This window comes from Musa acuminata, chromosome BXJ3-1, assembly GCF_036884655.1.
Source record: "Musa acuminata AAA Group cultivar baxijiao chromosome BXJ3-1, Cavendish_Baxijiao_AAA, whole genome shotgun sequence".
Taxonomy (NCBI): Eukaryota; Viridiplantae; Streptophyta; class Magnoliopsida; order Zingiberales; family Musaceae; genus Musa; species Musa acuminata.
The window spans coordinates 2,414,624-2,433,222 of record NC_088349.1 but is presented as its reverse complement, the minus strand read 5'-3'; the positions used below and the strand labels follow the sequence as shown (position 1 = coordinate 2,433,222).

At 40.4% G+C, this 18,599-nt stretch overlaps 2 protein-coding genes across 3 annotated transcripts; one reads left to right on the top strand and one right to left on the bottom strand.

Moving 5' to 3' along the window:
* Nucleotides 1–18: 18 nt before the first annotated feature.
* On the bottom strand, nucleotides 19–3,185 carry LOC135629008 (BTB/POZ domain-containing protein At1g03010-like). Its single transcript, XM_065136086.1, has 4 exons — nucleotides 2,872–3,185; nucleotides 2,199–2,265; nucleotides 825–2,000; nucleotides 19–754 (listed from the first exon to the last, which is right to left on the bottom strand). Exons 1-4 carry the CDS (start codon nucleotides 2,964–2,966, stop codon nucleotides 215–217), a joined length of 1,878 nt encoding a protein of 625 aa, XP_064992158.1. The 5' UTR covers nucleotides 2,967–3,185; the 3' UTR covers nucleotides 19–214.
* Nucleotides 3,186–9,172: 5,987 nt separating this feature from the next.
* LOC135628318 (uncharacterized) lies at nucleotides 9,173–18,599 on the top strand. Of its 2 annotated transcripts, none has more exons than XM_065134926.1 (3): nucleotides 9,173–9,342; nucleotides 10,114–11,025; nucleotides 16,062–18,599. In XM_065134926.1, the coding sequence occupies exons 2-3, from the start codon at nucleotides 10,114–10,116 to the stop codon at nucleotides 18,000–18,002; spliced, it is 2,853 nt and encodes a 950-aa protein (XP_064990998.1). In that variant the 5' UTR covers nucleotides 9,173–9,342; the 3' UTR covers nucleotides 18,003–18,599. The 2 variants fall into 2 exon arrangements, with proteins under 2 accessions (XP_064990998.1, XP_064990997.1); XM_065134925.1 differs by lacking the exon at nucleotides 9,173–9,342 and adding an exon at nucleotides 9,380–9,525.

Below are 18,599 nucleotides of genomic sequence, written 5' to 3'. Positions count from 1 at the left end.
ATTCGTTGACATGATCGAGATTAGCAAGATTTCGTTGCTGGTCATTTTGATCCTTCTCAAGCATGTGTTCAGGAAAAGACAAGTATATCGACTCTTCAGCTCTCAGAAGAACGTACAGAGCAGAAGGAGATCTATCGAAGTACAAAACTTATCATCAAACACTTTCCGACATCATGGCAAACGTGAGGCTACACACACCAAACAGGACAATGCTTCACGAGATGGAGTGGCGCCGCCGCTTCTGAAACAAGAGGCGAGAGTCGGAAGCAGTCTTGGAGCTCAAGGGCTTGGCATCCCTCCTCCGGAACAAGGAGCTGAGCTTGCTTAGCTTCTTCGTAAAAGATCTGAGCAATTTATTGGCAGGATTTGGACGAACGAGCTCCTTCTTCATGGAAACGTGATCCTTCTCGAGATCAGTCAGCCGTATCCGCATTCGTGCGACCTCCAGCTTGAGCTCCCTGTTCTCTCTCCTCACTGATGCGTAGCAATCTCTGGGCGAGATGGCGCCACTCCCCACCCCGCTGCCCGATCTTTGAGAGTACTGACCGTTTGCTGAGCCGAAGAAGAGCTGATCATGGTTTCCGTTGATGGCGTTTCGGAGCCTGATCTGCTCGAAGTAGAGGACCTGCACCGCCATCTGCACGGGCAGCCTCTCGTTCTGGGCTGCGTGGCTGCAGGCTTCCTGAGACAGCTTCTGGCAGTCGATGGTCTTGCAGAGGCGGTAGCGTTCTGAATCCTTGATGTTGGGATGGACCTGGAATGATCTGAGTTCTATTACACGATCGTCAAGATTGGGGCTTGTTCTGCATAAGATTGGAAATTACCTTCAGGAAGATATCAACAGCCCGGTACAGGCCATCGTTCACGACTCGAGCATGATCCGGGAGTAGCTCAGCAAGAGCGATGAACTTGGAGGGCGTCAGGTTAGAATCCAGTGCGATCTCTGCAAGGTAGCTATCCAAAAGCTTGGAAGCTTTAACCATCAAGCTCTGCTTTGGAGATCGCGGGCTATCGAACACATAACGGCTGTCTCTATCCTCTCTCAAATGAGCTCCGTCGTCGTCTTCCTCCTCATCCGAGTTCAGGAAGACGGAAAAGATCCTGGCGATCGAATCCGTGTCATACAGCGAGTGACTCCCGGTATGGGTGCTTGCAGGAATCAGTATGTCTTCCAGAATTGCTTGGTCAAGCTGGATTCCGATTCTCCGTTCCAGGTCTGCTCTACAAAGCGTGGATGCCGAGACCATTGTGGCGGTCTTGAGGAGACCTGAAAGGAATGCCAGTGGCACCGGGCTCTTTCTCGACTGCGTGGGGAGTAAGCTGACGATCGTCTCTACCTTGATCTTTTGCTTCTTCACAGTCTCTGCATCGGACAAGCTGCACTTTGATGGCCGGATATCTCGAGCTGCGAGGCCTTGGATCGAGTTCTGGGCGTAGTAGATCAAAACCCTGCTTACAGTCTCCTGCTTCAGGCCTTTGGATTTCATGGCAGTGAGAACCCGTTGGAAGAAATCCAAGTTCAGCATCACCAGAGCCTTCCCCCACCAGTCTGCTGTTGCTTCCACCTCAATGAGGCCATGCTCAGGTGTTGCGAGGCCTGTCGTGTGTTCCACTTTGCAGGCGTTGGTTGCGATCGCCATGATGATTCTGCTGATCAGGTTGATGTCCTCTGCTACCGGGAGGAGGCTTTCACAACGATGGAGCACGGTGATCGAGTTCAGGTTGTTTGAGAAGACCGCTTCCTTGAGGAAGATCTCAGCTCGGAGCTCCAAGTTCTTCTCTGCGAATTCTTCCGTCATCTCCAAGTAATGCGCTGCGCAGCTCAGCATGGCGGCGTTGGAAAGATCGAGCTCTATGTGGACGCCGTAGCAGAACTTGGCGGCGAGCTCGAAGGCTTCTGCACCACCCGGTGTGCCTTGCAGATTGATGCGTGTCACCTTCGAATCTTTGGCCTCGGACACGAGCTTTCTGATCTTTCCGCTCCTTGAAACCAGAGGGAACTGCAGAGATTGATGGCCATGTCGTGAGTGAGTGTTCAATGCTTAATACCAAAATGGATTGGGCTTAGGAAAAATGGTACAAAACATTTAGTATTACATGAACTACAACATTGTTCTTCACCTAGAGTTAGAACTAAATGCAGGGAACAAAACTCAAGTTCTTTCTGAATTGATCATTTGGATTCGACTTGGTCTCACCTTGTGGAGTGGAAAGCTTGATGTGCCAACTTCAACTGTGAGATCACTGGAAACATCAGAGAGAGGCCTGTAAGACAAATCAACAAGAGTGCAGGAGTCAGCACAGCACAGATGAACATTGTGAAGAGGTTCTTCAGTCGACAAATCAGGAGTTTTGATGAAAGATTACTGTGTAGAAGAGAGAACCCATAGATTGGAATCTACTTGTTATTGCTGACATTAACATGACATGAAATTGCTGCCTGATATCTTAGCAGCAAGAAAACAATGTGGAGCATGGTTTGCTCCCCATGATGCAACCTTTGACTAAATAGCCAGCTTGACATAATTGCCTATGATTCATTCTCTTTCGTCTTTTGCCTTCTCTTCAACTTTCTGAAGTTTTATCAGCAAGAACAGGACTGATGATGAGATAGATATATATCATGTCATTTAAATCTTCTTTCGTATTAATTGCTTTTAATCGAAATGATTTCTTTCGTCTTTCTTCTTTCTTCTTTCTTCCATTCCAATATGACAGAAAACTACTACCACATAAGGGATCTGTAGCAGAAGAGTTTCCTACGTAAAAGAAGCCTATGAATCGAATGAATAATTTGGAACACCAAACAAAATATCATGAAGAGGAAATCGATTTCGACAACTTCATGCGTGGTCTGGAGATCGGAATTACCATTCGGTGGCCTGTCGTGTGCTCAAACTGGACCGAAAAATTCGCTTCCCGGGAACACTTTGCTGCTTCAGCTCACTGACAGTGGCCACCCCCATCTTTTCCTCTCTATGACAAGAAGGAGGCTGCTCTTAGTCTGATGCACGGAGGAGGGAATGAGAACGACGGAGTGTGCTTCTTCCAGTGTTGTAGGTTTATGAGGGTGGAGTGGGGACAGGGAGTAAAGCTCTGCAAACTTGATGAGAAGCCAAGTCTTGAGAACAGTGAGATAGTAGTTGATGATCTGATGAGAACTTTTGGATGACTCTTCCCGATCACTCTGCGCAAAAGGTAGAATTTATAGTATCACCTTTTGGCAAAGAGGACCAACTCGACATAAAGTTCATTGTTGTTGGATACATCTTCTCATTTGTTTATAGCTACCACCATTGCTTGCTAAATAATTCTAGTCAAGTCCTGAGATTGATATCTCAAACTCTTCCTTTTTGTTCTATTGATATGTTCCAAGAACAATGCAGCAAAAGAAGCCTCCATGACTGTGACTAGTATAAACACCTTTTGCTAAGATTAAGAGTATTTATGGTAGTCTCCTTCATCTTCTCATGAAGTCTCAATAGTTTGAATGCCATGCCCTCTGTCAGATGGAGAGGAAAATAGGTTCAGCATGAGTTCTTAGTTTCATGAGTAAAAGAAATGTTGTTTGCAGGTACTGTTAATGATAAATGCACAAGCTTAATAAAAGGATGGCCAACACTGCTTGTTCTTCTATCTTTTAGAATGAATATGAGGTGTGAGGTGAGTGGGGTGTCTGTGGCTTTTCATGAACTCCAATATTTTACTGATTGCCATGTGTTTGTGTAGTTTGCAGCATGCATCTTCAACAAATGCTATCAAGTTCATGACTAGGCCTACAAGAAGGAAGAGAAAGAGGCAGGCACAAAATAGAGTTAAGTTCACTTCCAAGCATATTTCCTGGATAGCTTGGCAGGTCATGATGAAGGTGAGTAAGAATTCTCATTCTGAAACTTGTGTTTCAAGTGTATTGTGGCACAGGTACCTCTGATCATACCCAGTGAACTTGGATCTGAGCCATCTGATTGGGATCCAAGGGCTAGGAGGGGTTGATGGGAGCTGGTCTGTTGGTCTATGATTGGAGAGACAGGGGCAAGAACCTCTCTCAATTGCTGATCCATTGTGGATGGAAGGAAGTGGGGGTTGGATGGGGAAGGAGGCGACAAGATTGAGAGGAGGGAGGGATGTGCAATTCTTCTCCAAGACATGGTGGTAAAGAGGAGCTAAGAATCATTAGCATAGGTCAAGCTAGTGGCCCTCATTATGGCAGACAAAAAGAGAACCACCCATGACATGTTTGGGCCCATATGACCTAATCTTTATTTATGACTTGATTTAATCCATATGATTGTGCATCATTTCAACAAAAGCAGATGGTCCTGTCAGCAGGACTACACATTACAATTGGGTTTGGCACAAGTCATGTATAATGAGAGGATTTCTTGTAGTGAACACTTCCCAATTGGATATAGACATCATTTTCTCTGATTGTTCTTGATTTGAGAAACTTGCAACTCCAGCAAAAGGATGTTCCTGCAATGATCCATGGCAACTCAGTATACTCTTTTCCCAAGATTTGGCTATATCAGCTGCAATTTCTATACATGCAGGGATAAAACTTTGCACTAAGGTCTACTAAATTGGTCGGTTCGGGATAATTTTGATTGATATTTGTCGATTAGACTATCGATATATATATATATATATATATAGTGTTCGGGATAAAAGCATGACTTCTCGCACTTGTTAGGAGGCCTGCACAGCTATTGCTCACGTATCATACTACGACACCATCATTTTTGGTACGATCCTCGTCTCTTTCTTTTTCTTCTTCCTCTCCATACTAATACATGATACGTCGGAACAGTCCGGTCCATATGGGTCCAACCATGGATCGGAATAAGTTTGATAGCCGAATCCGAAACTGCAAAAATTGCTCAGTGCATTCATCAGTTATTTTGGGACTCCATAGTCTTTCAGGATGACAGTCAATACTGTCCTCAAACTACTACCTTATTCTGAAGCACTTTTCTGCTGTCTTGGTATCTTCAACCACTGACACATGACCATGATCTTGATTTCTGGAAGTTGTTCTGACTGCTCCTTAAAGCTGATTAATCAGCATCTTCAACCTTTATTTTAGTTGGCCAGCTGAATCAGCTTATACTTTAAACTGACATTTGATAGTTCCAAGCATATGATCATGAAACTATGAACATGAACTGGAAAGAAAGCTTAGTATAGCTGGTTCTACTTTAGAGCAAAAAGTTATGGGACAAAGCATTAAAAACATGAATGATAACACTATTATTTTGATTAAGGAACAATAGATGTTCCCCAGAACTGGATCAAAACTTAGCAAGGAGCAAATTGATGGGGGAAGAGTGTTCTAGGAAGTACAACCAATGGGCTGAGGTGTTGGCAGAGATGAAAATAATCTGCATACATGTGCTTGAAATTTCTAATTCTTTGTAGGTTATTTTGCTAGGGTGTCTGTTTCTCTCACTCCAAAAACTTACTGAACTATTTTGATTGCCAGGTGGAAAAGGAAAGGACAAAGGATGATGATGATGCTTGCAACTCATGAATGGAGTTGGGAATAGCAGTTTGAGCATGGCATGAGAAAATTTGCAGAATGTCCATTGCAGCATAATGCTCAGATAAGGAATACTTAGGTTCAGACTCAATAAAACATTTCTTTTTATAAAATATATATCTCTCCCTTTTGTTGAAGAAATTCATTCAAATAAGCAGTAAATTCAGAAGATCAATTGTTCTCCAAATCCTTATTTTGGTAATCTATACACATCAAATCTCCTCTTCCTCCATGAATCATTGACTGTTGTTAACAAGCAATCATTTTGGTGCTCCAAAACATCCCAAGCTACCTCCATATGTTCTGATGCCAATCTCTGACTACCCATTACTTGCTATTGATTAACTTTAGGAATAATTTAAGGGGTTGAAACCATATATGTTTTAGGACTTACACATCAAACACTTGGAGGAGCTGAGAATAAGACCTAATCTCATTACCCTTTAAAATCTCTCTCTACTATGTAAGTGTAAGAATATGTCAAGCAACAAAATAATTATTCTAGCATAATAAATCAAAATTCACAACTTTGCTAATGGATAACACTCTGGTGGAAACATCCTTGGTTGGGTTTTGACTAGAATCTAATCTGACTTGAGCTCCATATAACTTGATTTAGGTGTGGATCAAAATTATTGATAAAGACAGGCCATTGCACAATCTCTTTCTCTAATTAACATTGGGTTCATTATAACATTAAATTGGATCTATAACTATAATTAGTCAAAATCATGATGAAAGACTCTATTAATGATAGGACTCTCTATATGTTGTTTGGCCCAAAAAAGCAAGCTGGGCCATCAATTTTTTGTTAGCTTTTGGATTAACTTTAGGCTTAAAAAATTATTTATTTTTTCCAACATAAAAATATATTAAAATCTTAAAGCTTTTAGAATCCATCCATGTCAAAACTAACTTATCTAACTAAATAGGGAGAAAATTAAAAAAAAAATGTACAAAGATATGGCTTGAAATCATTCACTTCGTCTCAAATTTGTGTTCATCATCTCACCCAACCAATTATAATCAAACAACATGGATGGCTGCAGTGGTGGAACACACAAATTGGACCCTTGCCATCATCATGTCAGTTCATAATGAATTGAAACATGTCACAGAAAATGAGAGAAATTTTTTTTCCCACCTTATATTTTTTGCAAGATAATAATTATCAAGGTTGAGAACTCTAAACCTTGTCAATCTAATATATTATTTTTTGACCATGGCTAGCTAACCTAGATATTGAATGATGTCATTGTTAATAGGTATTGAATTAAATATCATGTTCACTGCTATTAAGGGAAGAAGTCGTTGGCATCATTGTTAGCCGACGTAGTCCGAATCCGTATGTGGAGTTCTGTTAGAAGTGCCTTCGAGATGGAAATATTAAGCTCTCAAAGTGTTATTTGCATGAAACTCGAGGTTGAAAGAGATTTCTCGATCCGATCTAAGGTGTATGGGAACGAACGTGAGTGGTCAAAAAAGATAAGTCTCCTTTAATTATATTGAAGATAAGCTTTTATACTTAGTTGTAAAAGGATAAAATATTTCATAGAATATTTTACATGAAAATTATCTCTAACCGCCCCCAATAGTCTCCTATTGATTTTTTTAATTACGCGAGCGACAAGGAAGGCAACACATAATCACTTGTTTTGGATTTTTGCCGAGCAAATGGATAGAGGATGACCATCGTATTCCCCTTTCATCCTAGGCATTATATAACAGTTACATGTCGGATGATGATTAATTGATGTTGTACTCCCTATCAACTATTTATATTTAAAAAAATATTATTAATTATATATATATATATATATATATATATATATATTTGGTGTTGAGACATTGTTTCAAAAATTGGTCCATTGTTGCCAGAAATATGGTATGCAAAATGGGATCATGATAACTGAGAAAAAGACTTCGATCATTAAATGAGCTACTGCATCAACAACAACTGGGACCATCTAATGAGCTACATCAACAACTGGGACCATCTATTGATGATAAAACATCTGTTCATCGGACGGTCCCGGAACTTTTCGATGTGCATCCATTCAAACCATAGTTTCCATCTATTGCGTCAAGGTACAATAGCGCCACAGCGAACGCAAAACTAGCCAAACGATAACGTGCCACGTACACTAGAAATTGTTGATCTTGGAATTTACTCGGCTGTTACCGTTGAAGGGCGCCCAAGCCTTTGCAGCCGATCCGGCTCACTGCTTGATCGACTGTTCCTCGCTGTTCGTAACCAGGCAGCAAACAGTTGCCCTACAGCAATACGTGTCTCATGCCAGTAATTAGCGTACTGTAAAGCTAAGATAAGTTAATCTACAATCATTATTCTCGGTTTATGTTAATTTTTTGATATTTATTATCAATTAAGTTTCAAGTAGTCGAATTCAAATCCCAAAATATCAATTTTTCAAGGCAAAATAAATATTTTTTTCCTAAATAATTAAATTGTTTTGAAGTAACACTTTTAGTAAAATAAAAAAATATGTATCCAAAGAGTTTACTATCGATATTTATGTGATAGACATGTTTCAGAGGTTTCAACTCATCAACAAATTTGACTGATGATGTTTTTAACCCTAGTGGATAAGTTATTAGTTTAATGTAAATTTGACAAATGAGTTTTAGAATTATATAATACTCAATTGATAAGATGAATTAAGTACCCAATGAGACTAATGTAAATTTATCTAATGGTGCTTTGAATTCTTTGGAATCAAGTGTAGCATCATATTTTAGGAATTAAACCCTTAATCTCATACACAGGGCAAATTCACCCAAAAAAAATTAAAATTTCACCTTTTTTTATTTTTGATTTATTCCTATAGTGCATCCCTTCCGGACTATTTTTATTATTTTATCAACTTTCATCTTGTTGTGATCGTCTTTCAACACTCTCTTTTATGGATGAAACTAAAGAAAGAAATCGATGGGAATATAAAAATGTATTGAGCAAAGTGAGATAGATGAAGATTGTTATCGATGATAAGTTCGTCGAAGCGACGATCAATGGCCTTGGTAACAAACATGAGGCTCTTAAGGGCATAGGCTATGGTTGATATGATTTGATCGAGCTTTTGCATTGTGTCGATCAAATGATGTTAACTGTTGGATCTCTTTTGACATATTTCGGAACTTCTACGATGTCATATGTATGATCAACTATCGATTGTCTCTCCAACTCTAATGTTATAGTCACCACCTAAAAGTTCTTTGTCCCTTAGCGATGGTATTAATGACCGAAGAGGATCTTAGTACCCTCTTAGTGACAATGATAATGAACGAGGAAAAAAACAAACGTGAGAAAGACGACAAAAATAACCAAACGTAATCATATCTTTAAGAAAAAAATAAAAGATACTATAAAAATAAGATTTTTTAATTGCCAAACATATTTTTGAGAATAATAAATTTTTCTCCATCAATATTATTTAAAACGAGGTTTTCAATATCCGGTTGCTATTATCCGCTTCCTGATTCCTGTCTGACCAAAAGCAGCGAAAAGGCGTCTTCCCGGAGATCGGAAGCAGCCTGTGGGACCACCCTGTTCGGGTAATCGATAAGTAGGTCTTTGTAGTAACGAAGATTCCTCCCTATCGAATAAAGCAAGCGAAAAAAAATACCCCATTTGTTTCAGTACACATTTTAAGGAGACAGAGAGAACGACGCCCCTCTTATTCCCCCTTTCCTCCTCGCCTCTCTCCGTCTCGTCGTCGTATGGTTTGATGTGTTCGTCGCCTCGTGGATGACATACACAGTAGTCGATACCAATCTCTGCGTAGCGATCGGTACGCCCGATTCCCCACAACCCCCTCTCCGATCTCCTACTCGTTTGCTTGTTGCTTGTGCTTTTCTGTTCGTGAGCTTTCTCGAGAGCCGGCCTTTTTCTCGACCGCGCTCGAGGTATTCTTCTGGTGCGTGCTCTGCTTGTTGTGGACGTGGCGATGGCCACAATCTGGTAACTCAGCATGGTAATCGTCGTGCGTAAGTGTACTTTCTTATGAAGAGGGTTGGTGATTCTGTCAGTAGCTCCGTGTAACTAGCATGATTCGTTTGATGGTTGCGGGATCTTGTTGTTGATTGATGGTTGGAAAATCTTTGTATCTGGCGAGGAAGGGTTTCCAGTGTTTGGGTTGAGGGGATGTGGCATACGCTGTCTATTTAGGGTTGGCTATTTATGCCCAAATTTCTTGATTCGATTAGTCTTTAAGGTTTTCCTGCTTCCAACTGTCAATTTGAGTTAAACCATTGCTTCTGTAATGTTTCGAATGAAAAAGAATAACAAAGATGACAATTTTTTTCTGCAAGTTCAAACATCTTTGTGTCTAGCTCTCGTTTTAGGTTCTTAGTCTTGCTGCCTGGAACGCTCATCTACCTATAGGAGATGTTTGTGCATAGATATGTGATTCTTGTAGGTATCTGGAAGAGCACTTTAAAACAAAGAACAATCTGAACTGTTCTTTCCTGACTTTGCATAAATCAGTTGAATTGGGCCTTTCTTCTTTAAATATGGGATGGAATGTGCAGTTGCTAATCTTTCCTATTCGATGTGATGACAGATGGATGCTGCTGAAATGCAATATATCAATGAACATGCTGCCGAGACAGTTTATGATCAGTTCGCTTCACCAGATTCCCCTGGCAGATATGGCATTTATGATGAACCACTGATATTGCCTCGCATAGGCTATGAGTACCAAGTGGAGATTCCAGAAATAGCAACAACGGACTCACAATGCATCGTGGTAGAATCTCGCCTGACTAGTACCAGCTGCATGCTTTCTGTTGGCAATCATGTCGGAGTAGGATTAGACATTCCAATTACCTGGGTTCACCATGTAGGCAATGCTACCAAAGACCAACAGAAAGAAATTTCTTGTTCCAACATTAGTTCTATTGGAGGTGGGTCAGTGGAGTTTACAAACACTGAAAAAGGCGATGTCGATGCTATATACAGTAAAATGACTGAATTTCAAGAAGAAAGTTCTTTGTATCATACAAAGCTTCTAAACCTCGCATGTAAAGATGAATGCACTGACATAGCAAATTGTCGCAACAAACCTGATGGATCTACAAGTAAGAAAAGCATTATCTTAGAGAGTAAGATGGATAGTGGTGTTCCTCTGCTGCAACTTAGCAAAGCTAAAGGTTACAGAGCGTTGCCTGGTACACCATCTTCCTCATGGAGTCACAATGAGACACAATGTTTTCTTCTAGGTCTTTACATTTTTGGAAAGAATCTCGTTCAAGTGGAAAAGTTTATTGAGTGTAAGAAGATGGGGGATATACTTTCCTACTATTATGGAAAGTTCTACAGATCTGATGCGTATAATAGATGGTCAAGATGCAGAAAAGTAAAGAGCAGGAGGTGCATTCTTGGACACCGTATATTTACCGGATGGAGACAACAGGAACTCTTGGCACGTGTGCTATCTAAAATAGCAAAAGAAATCCAAGACACTTTGTTGGAGGTACTTTTTAATCATGTGACTGTTGCTTTTAAGTTTTAAGGTTCATAGTTGAGAAAGTTCATTAGCTTAAACTATACATCCTTAGTTCTTATTTTTTACAGCAATTTCTGCAATTTTCAGGGAGATCTTGTAGTGTCTAGACTCTAGAATGCAAAAGAAGTCCTTGTGGACATTTTTTTTCCCAGAGTATAAAGAAATTGGTGTTGCACATTTGTTTGTTTAGAGTACTAGATAAGCTTTATAAATGTTTTTAGCCTGTTAACATCTATGTCTTTAGTGTAGTCTGTGCTGATGTGGAAGTTTTGTGCCCCACTGGGAGACTAGTGAATCAGAAAAACCAAAAGACTGAAAATCTTACAGTACCGCAATTGGTTTTTTGCAAGATTATCTATCAGAATATGAGCTAGCATGGATTCTACATGTTAAATATATCAGTATTTCATTATAGATTGTAAACCGAAAATGAACCATTTGGGTCCGTCAAATCTAGTTAAGACACTATTCACAGGATCATTTTTCCTCATTCAAACTACTGTACCCGTCCACTCATAAGTCATGACTACTCTTTTGGTGATGATCGTCATGTCTTGTTGTGCAGAATCTTAATGAAATGTATACTAATGTCATTGGGAAAAAAAAAAAGAAATATATATGAATGTCAAAATCAAAGGTTTAAAATCTCAGTCCTCTACCAAATCCAACTGGACGTGCATCTTGGGCCCTGCACCTTCACCAAAAGTGATGCCAGAGCCTAGGCCCCATATTCTTCCAATGAATATGGCGATATGAACAGCATGACCATGTGTAATATACCGAGAGAGGTTATTAGAAGATAAACAATATGGCATAGGATTTAAATGATCAACCAATCAATTTCTAGTGAAAGATTGACTGAAGGTTGGTTGATGTCCAGGGTCTCTTCAATCACAGATGGTGTGCAATGCAATGCTGATGCCATCAAGATAGCCTGGTACTGAGAAATAATGGTTGAGCTAATCAGCATTGACTTTGACCTGTTGTTCTACATCGAAGCTGAGTCAACTTATTGCACATCCTTTTGCACGATTTGGTTGCTCAGGACAGTCATGAGGTGTTGTGTAACTTTAACCTGTTGTTCTACATCGAAGCTGAGTCGACTTAACAGACATCCTTTCGCACAACTTGGTTGCTCAGAACAATCATGAAGTGCTGTGTAACTTTGACCTGTTGTTCTACATTGCAGCTGAGTCGACTTAAAGCACATCCTTTTGCACGATTTGGTCACTCAGGGCAATCATGAATTGCTGTGTACTTCGTCTTCCCAACAATTGGATCCACAAGCTGCTACAATAGATAGTGATGCATCAGAAAGGCATTTAGTTTTCAAGACCGACCGTACAATCTGATGTAAAATCTATTGAATCATATTTGATAGTGGTAGTAAAAAATATTGAGCATCTTCTAGTTTGGTGCAGAGCATGAACTTGAAAACTGATCCCAAGGGTTATGGGAATCCGCTTGGATTATTGTCAAGGTAATATCTTTGTCAAGCAGTAGTATTGGTTCAACTTTTCATTTGGATCAATATTTTTAGGAGTCGACTTTGTGTGTTGGATGAAACATTACGTAAAAGATAATAATAATAATAACAGAATAAAGATTAATTTATTAAATAAATAATTATTTATCTTATTATATAAAATATTCATATAGTAAATAACTATTATGTATGTCATATAAAAGGCTCAAAACTTTGTGCCCTACAGCTTGATGTTAATGATGATATCAATCTTATGAACTACGTCCAGAAGACTCTTTTCTTCAATTGCCAGATCTATTTCAGTGAAATTCAAAAACTTTCTCTTCCATTGATGAAAATGGTTTTTAAGGCAGCTCTGGCAAATGGTTTTTTTCTTTGTATCTCATTGAGAAAATACTTTATACGGCAGCTCTAATGTTTTCTTGAATGCAATTTCTAAATCATTATAGCCGTGGATCCAAAAATTTTGATCCAGTGTCAATACCGATGGACAGTGGGCCAACATGGTTCTAGTATGGGTTGACATATGGACACATGATATGGCCGGTAGATTTGGACGAGAGAGAGAGAGATTAGTGGTGGCTGAAACATGTCTGTCATTAGCCATATTTTTTTATGATTTTAAACCAGCAACAAACTTATGGAATTGGACCTATCCTGACATGAAGACAGGTTGAAGGCCATTTGAGACTGACTTGAAGCTTGTTATGCATCTTATAAATCTTATTTTAGTTCTAGACAACTCTAAATGATATTTTGGCTAGTCTTTCTGTCATTTGGGAGGTTAAAACGCCAGCCCAAATATTGTAGTGTATAATTTTTTAGTGTTTTCAAGTCATGAGCCCATTGCACCATACATAGTATTATGGTTGAGAAAGATTTTTTTCTATGATAATGTTAATTAAATACATATTGAACATTTCTTAATAGCTTAAGCTTTTGGGATTAATGGTCACCTAATTAAAATCTTCATCATGGTATCAGAGCAGCATAGGTCATGAATTGAATCCTATGCATGTCCCTCTCGGTTTCACCCAGTGATTGCAAAAGGCGCTCGAGCGCTCGCCTAGGCGCTCGGGCGAGGCGAGGCGAGGCCCGAGCGCCTCGCTAATGTCCCAGGCGGCGCGCTTCAAACAGGCGCCGCTTGGGCGCTCGCCCGAGCCCAGGCGCTGGGCGCTTCGGGCGAGCGCCTGGGTAAACCAAGGCGATTGAACCAGAATTTTCGGTCCTGGTTCGGTTGTTAGTTGGTTCAATCGAACCAACTAAATCGATATAACCCCAACCCTAACCCTAACCCTAACCTAACACTAACCTGCTGCCGCTGCCGCTCTCGATCCCAATCCCGATCCCGATCGCGATCTCGTCGCTCGCTGCCGCTGCTCGCGCCTCCCGCGAGCCCTCTCGCTGCTCGCGTCTCCTGCGAGCCCTCCCGCGAGCCTTCCCGCTGCTCGCGCCTCCCTCGAGCCCTCCCGCTGCTCACGCCTCCCGCGAGCCCTCCCGCTGCTCGCGCCTCCCGCGAGCCCTCTCGCCTCCTGCTCGCCCTCCCGCGAGCCTTCCCGCTGCTCGCGCCTCCCTCGAGGCCTCCCGCTGCTCGCGCCTTCCACTCCCTTTCCCTTTCCCGCTGCTGCCACCGTCGCTCGCCGCTGCTGCCACCGTCGCTCGCCGCTGCTTCCTCGTTTCTCCATCAGGCTCAGTATACTCTTAATATTAAGTTTATTTGAATTTTGAAATGATTAATTTTCTGTTAATAGATTAATAATATATTATTTTGATTTTAATGTTGTTAATTTTTATTTATTTGAAATTATTTATTTGAAATTTTGATTTTAATGTTTTGAATTTTGAAACTTTTTGTTAATGTGACATTGTGATTTTGTATCTTAGATTTTCTTAATTTAATAGCATATTTTTATTTAAAATTTTAAATAATTATATTATATATTTTTATAATTTAGCGTCTCGCTTCGCTCGAGCGAGCGCCTGGGCGAGCGCCTAGCGCCTCAGGCGTTTGTGGACCTTGGCGCCTTTTGGCGCCTAACGCTTTTTAAATCACTAGTTTCACCCAGTGTTTAATTAATGTTTGTGCAGTACTCTTCTCTCAAATTGGCTTGCACTATCCGCTTGGATTTAGTTTCGCATGTGCGAAGTGAGGGGTATCATTGAGTTAATATATATTGGGTCATTTACTAATAGGTTAAGCTCTACCACCCAATTAAAATTTTTATCAGATTCCTCCGAATCTAGCTACAAATTTAGTCTTTGACCCCTTAAAACTCATTGTTTTTCATATTCAACTGCTGTGTTGGATTCACTTTCTAGTTTGATAGATGAGTTTAGCATTGTGGCATTTTGTTCCATTGGTTTGTATGTCTGCTAATGAGATAAAAACACCTCCTTATATGCAAACTTATAATTTCTTCTTAATTTCATTAAAGTTCAATTAAAGTTTAACAAGCCAGGTAATAGTTGTGGCATTTAAAGACTATGCATCTTAGATATCCAAGGTTTTTACTGCCTGAGTTTGAAAGCACTACATAGTAAAAGAGGAAAATTATATTAAAAAACTAAACCAAATGATTACAGCCAATCCTGTTCGCATTACAGTGAACCAAAAACGTGAGATCGGAAGGGAGTTCTGGCTCCCAAAAACAATCAAAACGGGAAGTCCTGGCAAAATTAGCAAGCCAGTTAGCTGGCTTGTTACCTTCCCTTAGTACATGATTCACTCAAAATTCTAAAAAAGAGTGGGTGAGAATGTAGCAAATGTACCGTAATAGACTTTGAGTCTTCCAGGGAATAGGCGTATCATCTTTGTAAAGTTCTACCAGAACTTTAGAGCCCGTCTCCACTTGGATTCGTTGAATTCGTAGTTGTCTTACCAAAAGCAGTCCTCGCACCGCAGCAGTTTTGCAGTAAAGGATATGCCTTCTTAAAAGCTTCCTACAGCGACACATCAAACGGGAAGCATTGCGGAGAATAAGGCCAATTCCCCTAGTTTCTCATTCATCCCATGAGCCATCACAATTAGGTTTGCACCATCTTGCCAAAGGAGGATCCCAGGTTACAAGGACATGATGAACCCTATCATTGTCCTCAGGCATAGCAGCCTTCTTAGTAGCATGGAATAAAGCCACGGCACAGTGGAAACAGTAGCAGGATAAGGAGTGTAATTTTTAAAAAGTAGCAATCAGGACCCTCTTTTAACTGAATTAACGGTTGTCAATTTTGACTTTCTTTCGGATTAATGATATGAGGCTCATAGTTAAACCATTCAGAGTATCTTTTTTTGTTTTTAGCTTGTTCATTTTGCACACTGGATTTTTAAACATTGCAACAGTGCTATGTCCAGTTTTTATTTACTGTAATTTTGTTTCTGTGGTTTCATTCTGGAGTTAGCTTTCTGCAGTTCTTGTTGAACTCATGCCCCTGAAAAAGAACAAAACTTTAGATTGCATATATGTTATTTTTGTGTTTACTACAAGATATCCTCTGATATAAGTTGCAACTTCTTTTTCAGGCTACAAATATATTTAATGAAGGCAGAGCTTCTTTGGAGGAATTTGTTTGTACTTTAAAGAGAACAGTTGGTATGCCAGTGTTGGTTGAAGCCATTGGAATTGGTAAAGAAAAGCATGACCTCACTGGCAATATTTTGGATCCAGTTAGATCAAATCAGTCATCCTCCATTCGCCCTGAGATACCAGTTGGCACAGCATGTTCGTCTCTTACTTCTGGAGATATCATCAAGTTTTTAACAGGTGATTTTAGGTTAAGCAAGGCAAAGTCAAATGATCTCTTTTGGGAAGCTGTTTGGCCTCGTCTGCTAGCCAGGGGGTGGCATTCGGAGCAACCGAGAGATATTACTTTTGTTGCATCCAAACATTCACTAGTGTTTCTTATCCCTGGTATAAAGAAATTCTCAAGAAAAAAGCTTGTGAAAGGAAATCACTACTTTGATTCTGTTAGTGATGTCCTAAATAAAGTAGCATCAGACCCCACACTCCTTGAATTAGAGGCTGAAGGAGCCACAGGAAGCAGCACCACTAAAGATGAGGATGAGTGTGCCATGGATGCTAAATCAGACCAAAATGGTCTGCTTGATCATCAACAACACTGTTTTCTTCGCCCTAGGGTTCCAATTTGTAATTCTGAATTTATGAAGTTCACTATTGTGGATACCAGTTTGGTCCATGGTGAAGAACCTTTCAAGGTGAGAGAACTTAGGACTCTACCCATTGATGCCATTAGTAATTATGGCCCTTCAACTCATACAGGAGAAATAACAAGTGATGGTTCAGAAGATTCAGAAGATAGCTCATCAGATGATCAAGGAGATTCTGATCCAGATTCATCTAACAACAAGAAGCTTAAGGTAAGCAGAAAGAGCATCGTCGGCAAGGCAATGCAGTCTGCTCCATCTGAGAATGTGATTGCTTTTTCAAGTACTACATTACCAACAAATGGACATATTTTAAAAGATCAATGTGCCGATCAGCTAAATGAAAAGCTGCCATTAAAGAATATGAAGTGTAAATTCAACCGCAGGGCAAAATCTGGTCAGCGGTCTTATTTAGCACCTATGGCAAAACGAAGAAGATTAACTGTCTGTGAGTATCAACGAACTGGTCGCAATGCTTACTCCTTTTCAAAAGGCCATCAACTAATGGAGGAAGGAGCTCAGCTCAAGTTGGGTGCACAGGAAGCAAGTGGTAAAACTGTTGCAGGGCCTGACCCTTTTTGTGGGAAATTCTATCCCGACTTTCCAATTTATATTAGTCCAGATAAGGTAGACAAGTGCATATCCAAGGAACGATGTTGCAGTAGTACAGCTACTACATCTAAGGCAACTTCCTCTGATGGAATGCCTCAATCACGAAGTTTGATCAATCTCAATTTAGTACCAAATGTTCCCCTAGATTATGAGACTGGTGAGCAATCTGACTCGGAGGTGGCAGACAGTCAGCATGATTTGAATTTGGAGGAAGCTGTAAAGTTGTCAGAAACGAAGCAGCAGCATGATGGTTCTGAGGCAATGGAGAATTTTACTGGAACACTTGGTGATCAAAAGCCTTCTGTCAACTCCAGGAGGCAAAGCACCAGGAACCGTCCTCCAACCACCAAAGCTTTAGAAGCTCTTGCATGTGGGTTTCTTGGGACGAAGCGGAAGGGAAGGGATACAAGGGCCCTACTGAAAGGTAATATTGCAAACAGGTCTTCTCGTCGTGTGCATAAGACTGCTGAAGCCCCAGCCCCAGCTCCCCCAGCTAATACTAATAGTTCTGAATTTGGACTTTCGAGTGCCACTAGTGATGACTGGTACACAGGCAATACTCACAATATAAGTATGTCAAGTGAGTCCTGTCTTCAGCCTGATGGTAAAGGGACACATGACTTGCTTGGGGTTCCTGTGCATGAGTACTTCCCTGTCTCGAATAAGAATCACGATTGGCAGAACTAAGATATATATTGTGAGTCCCAAGAGTTGGCTACTTGGCAATTTGTTCTTCACATGCTCTTACAATGTGAGCATCTGATATCGGAACTCAGAACATAAATCGATTCGTGTCAAAGGGAGCCATTTTATACATGTACATTGATGAGGTTTCTGGTCATGTAGCTTTTTCTAGGAGATTATTTGTACCAATTTAGGGCAATCGATTACTCGAGAAAGATTCATTGGACGAGAGTAAGGGGATCCCCAAGGTGTCACATGTATGTCGACTTCGATTCATCATATTGGACATGCAACAATTCGTATCATATTGTTTCATGTCACCAGTGGCTTAGTATACAAAAATGTGGAACTGCAACAACCAGATATATATGCGGCAACCGGAAGTTGTCAAATTCGACTTCCTGATGGTGTACTGAGACTAAGGGTTGTATATCTTTGATAAGTATGATATTTCTTCCAGTTATTGTCAGTAGAGGTGATGTCTTTTTTCCATCATTACTGGCCTTCCACCAATCACAGAGTTGTTTACATGTTGCTGTCTGTATTAAAACTATAAAGTTACATCTTTTATGGGCACAATAGTTCTTTTGGTGGGTATTA